Source organism: Numida meleagris, chromosome 10 (assembly GCF_002078875.1).
Source record: "Numida meleagris isolate 19003 breed g44 Domestic line chromosome 10, NumMel1.0, whole genome shotgun sequence".
Lineage (NCBI taxonomy): Eukaryota > Metazoa > Chordata > Aves > Galliformes > Numididae > Numida > Numida meleagris.
In genome coordinates this window covers 9,561,840-9,565,784 of record NC_034418.1, presented here as the reverse complement: position 1 = coordinate 9,565,784, position 3,945 = coordinate 9,561,840, and the positions used below count along the sequence as shown (strand labels likewise).

General features: G+C 42.7%; 1 protein-coding gene across 1 annotated transcript; it reads right to left on the bottom strand.

Moving 5' to 3' along the window:
• Window positions 308-3,914, bottom strand: FAAP24 (Fanconi anemia core complex associated protein 24). The gene is made up of 4 exons (XM_021408424.1): window positions 3,607-3,914; window positions 2,937-3,076; window positions 2,474-2,626; window positions 308-1,928 (listed from the first exon to the last, which is right to left on the bottom strand). Exons 1-4 carry the CDS (start codon window positions 3,716-3,718, stop codon window positions 1,686-1,688), a joined length of 648 nt encoding a protein of 215 aa, XP_021264099.1. The 5' UTR covers window positions 3,719-3,914; the 3' UTR covers window positions 308-1,685.

Sequence of the window (3,945 nt, the reverse complement as noted above, 5' to 3'; positions counted from 1 at the left end):
GGTTTCTCAGCTGCATCATTTCCTGCCTTCCCTTCCCACCATCACTAGTCGCTGAGGAAGCGCTGGGGTGGGGGTCTTCTCCTTCCCACTCGAGCAAAAATTTGGGCTTCAAGTGCCCTACAAACAGATATTTACTAGTTTTTGACAGCTCATTAAAGATTAATTCTACAGTGAGCGGTAGGCAATAGCTAACTTAAATACTCAATTCACAGCAAATTAAGACTTCGGCAATTTCATAATGTACTTCTAATCATATGGAATATACAAGGCTATTTTAAAATCCTACAATACTAAAGTTTGCCACAGATTAATAGTTCAGCCTTTAACTTTATTAGTACTAGTTTTTACTACTTCAGTTGAAATGCATTTGGTGCACTGAGCAGGTGCTCATTGGAAGCAGTACAAGATGTACTTTGGTGTTTGCCTTGCAGTATCAGTAGCCACGTTCGTTTTGGGTGTGAAACCCAGTCTCCATAGCAACGCGTCAGTGACCAGTGACAGAGAAAAACTAAAACATTTATAATGAAGCTTAAGTATTCCCTAGTGAGAAAACAATATCTTGTTTTCTAGTTCTGGAAATTCTGATGTTTACTATCAGTAAATGAAATAATGAAAAGCCATCTTGTAACTGTATTTTCGTCCCAAGGAAGGAATCAGTGTAACTAACAAATCTGTCTGCTGCTCACACTAGCTCCTGGATGATTAAGCTGGTTACAGAGGTTCTCTTCATGAACAGGAACTGAAAATTCTGCTCAACTGCCTTCCTGCTGTAATCCAAAACCCAAGAAATAGGAAGGGAACTTGTAACACCTCCTTTATGGATGCGTAACAACAATAACAATGACTAGATGAGATGTCATTTAAAATAAAATGCAACATGTCAGGAAGACCACTCCATAGCAACTCCAGAGAACATTAATACTGGAAGCACAAGATAAATAATGATCAAAGCTTCCCAATGTATTTTCTTCACAACTTGTAATTACGATTAATACATGGTAGTTGCTATATTTAATGTCATAATTAACCCTCCCAACCTATATACAAGAGCATATTAATACCTAAAATCTTGGTTAATTTGATACAAAGGAATAAGTTGGTTACATCCTGGGGAGTGAAAAAGGAACCAGGGAAACAAGTTAGTGTAGTCAAAGATGTGTGCCAGTAGCACTAAACATCAAGAGATGTTTGAGAAGCCCATCATACACAGACATGTGGAAATAAACAGCCAAAGCAAGCTGCAGTAGCTGGCACCAAGTGCTGCATTGCCTTGCTGGTTGTGCATGAAGTAATCATTGTACTCAGCTGTGTTTGTCAGCAGTTAGTGCAAAAACATTTGATTTAAAAGGCCCTAAAAAATGTACTAACACCAGTTGTGTGAACTGATCTCTTAACTTATCTGTTACTTATGTAATGGTGACAGTAAATCCCAAGGCAGTACGACAGAATTACCTTCATCTGAAATTTCTACAAAACAGAGCCTAGTTCTAAGGAGGATGGTACAAGTTTATGTAGAATGACGAGAGCAGCTATAAAGAGGAGAGTAAACTAGGTGATTACTCAGCACCCTCTAGTTGTTACCAAGATTATAGCAATTACCACAGTAAGTTATCATTAAAAACAAAACTTTAGAATTCACAAGAAACAGAAGGAGCCTGTTTTTCAAGAACAGCACAGCACACAAGTCAGGAACCCAAAAATGTGTGAATTTGTTGTGCCACCGTTTGTCCAACTATTGGCTCGAGCTCTTTGACAGATGCATTACAAATCTGGTGGATGCTTCCAAAGTGTTGCAGTAGAAGCAGAGCTTTCGTTTTCCCAACTCCTGGGATTTGTTGCACTGTCCGAAACACTGACGCCTCAGCCAGCTGTGAGCATTGTTTACGCAGAAAGGGGTTACTGCTGTGATCCTTACTTTGTTCACGGACCTGAAGCAGAACAAAACCATAAGCAACACCGAACGCCCTCTACTGGAGCTCATTTTTTTTTGTTTCAGTGCATACCCACGAAGCCTCGCCAGGAAACCCAATAGTTTGTTAACATGAACCATGAATTCAAACTAGGATTTTGTCAATTGTTTGATGCATTTGGAAAAAGAATAAAGTAAAAAGAGAAACAACCTAAGAAGTTTCCCCAACCTGAGACAAAGCAAAAAAAAAAGAAAATCACAAGTTGGTTTTGACAGACAACTTAAGCACAGATTTCTTGGTGCTATCCAGTGGCATCTCAGTGCTAGACCACATACAAAAAATCCAGTATCAGCTTTTTCCATTTTTTTCCTCTGCTTCCTTCTCCTACTGAACTGCACTACCCGTTGGTGCTTTTGGATTTGTTTTCCTTACATTCAAACCAAACGCTGGGCTCCTCTAAGATCACGTGTATTCTTTCCAAACACAAGTGATGACTGAGTGGAAAACAGGTAATTCTCTTCCCATATTTTATTAAGCATTTCTGCACTAACATGGGAACTTACAAGTTGAGTAATAAGTTGAGAAGCTTCTTCTTGATTTGCCACAGGAAGCAACACCATTCCAAGCTGCAGCACAACGAGCTTTTGCACTGCTGAGAAGTACTGCTCGCTTATTGGAGTCTTCTCAACAATCACAATTCCACCAAGGCTGCTGGCCTGTATTGAAGGGGGTGGGTGGGAAAAAGACCTCGTTAGTGACAAGCTGATGCAATGCAGCACAGAACCAACCTGTCAAATGTGAGTTACACAAAAGCAATCAGAGAAAGAATGGAAGTTCTAGAAGCAGTACTGAAGCTAAATAAAGCATTACTACACAGATGAGTAATTTTTCAGTTTTCAAGTGGAAATACTACAGAATTTTAGCTCCACCAGGAATAAAAAAAGTTACAAAGTGAACATTTTCAGAAGCGTGGAATTCACAAGGTGCAATTGGAAACTTTTCCTTTTCTCCTTCTGTGGTACTTACATTCCTAAACCGAACCAATCTCCGCTTGAATTCATCCCCTGCAACCAAATCTGCTTCAGAAATATATAAAACGCATACTCTGTTTGAAAGATGAAAATCCACCAGTCCCAAGCCGTCTTCAAAGATGAGTTTAGTTTTCCCTTAAGGTGAGATTGTTAAGAGAAAAAAAAAATACAGCAGTTTAAAGACACACGTAAGTACTAAACCACACAGCAATCCTAACGTGCCAATAACGCTGCTGGCTCGGCTAACAAATTCACTTCCTTTAACAGTCCTTCTTCTCTTCAAGCAAAACCAGCGCAAGGAGGCTAAAGCACTGATACCTCTAGCAATGCCAATTAATAGCTCTTTGAAACTACAGATTCCAGACGGCTTCTTGACACGCTTTGGCGTCGCAAAACCCCACAGCCTCTTGTGGCAGCACCGCCCCCGCCGCTGCCGTGCGGGGTGGGCAGCGCTCCGCGCCGAGCCGTGCCGGCTGAAGCACCTCACCGGAGCCGGCACCCGAGACTCGCAGTAGCTCAGCAGCAGCTGTGCAAATACTGCAACATTAATTACAGCTACAAATAGAGTTTTTCAGCTTGCTCAGCTGTGGCTGCAGTCCGAATAAAGCATATTCCAGGAAGTTCAGCTACAGCGAGGAATAGGAGGACTGCTTTTTTCTTCTCACCTTGCAGCCTGCGGGCTATCTCGGACCCCCTCCACTTCTCATTCCCAACCACATGTCCGTAAGGGACAACGACGGATCCCGCTGCCGCAGGGAGGTTTCCTTTTGCCGTCATCGGACCTCCCTCGCCTCTTAACTTCACTAGCAGTTACGCTCTACTTAAAAAACGCGGAAGATTTATAACCCCACAACAGCGGCCTGCTGAGGGGGAGAGACCGCGCTCCCCTCAGCAGCATCAGCGAACCGCCCGCCTCGCTGAGCGCTCCTGACTGACAGCGCCGAGCGCAAATCAGGAGCCAAAGCTCCACTGCCGAGAGCCAACGAAGAGCACGCAGGGGGCGG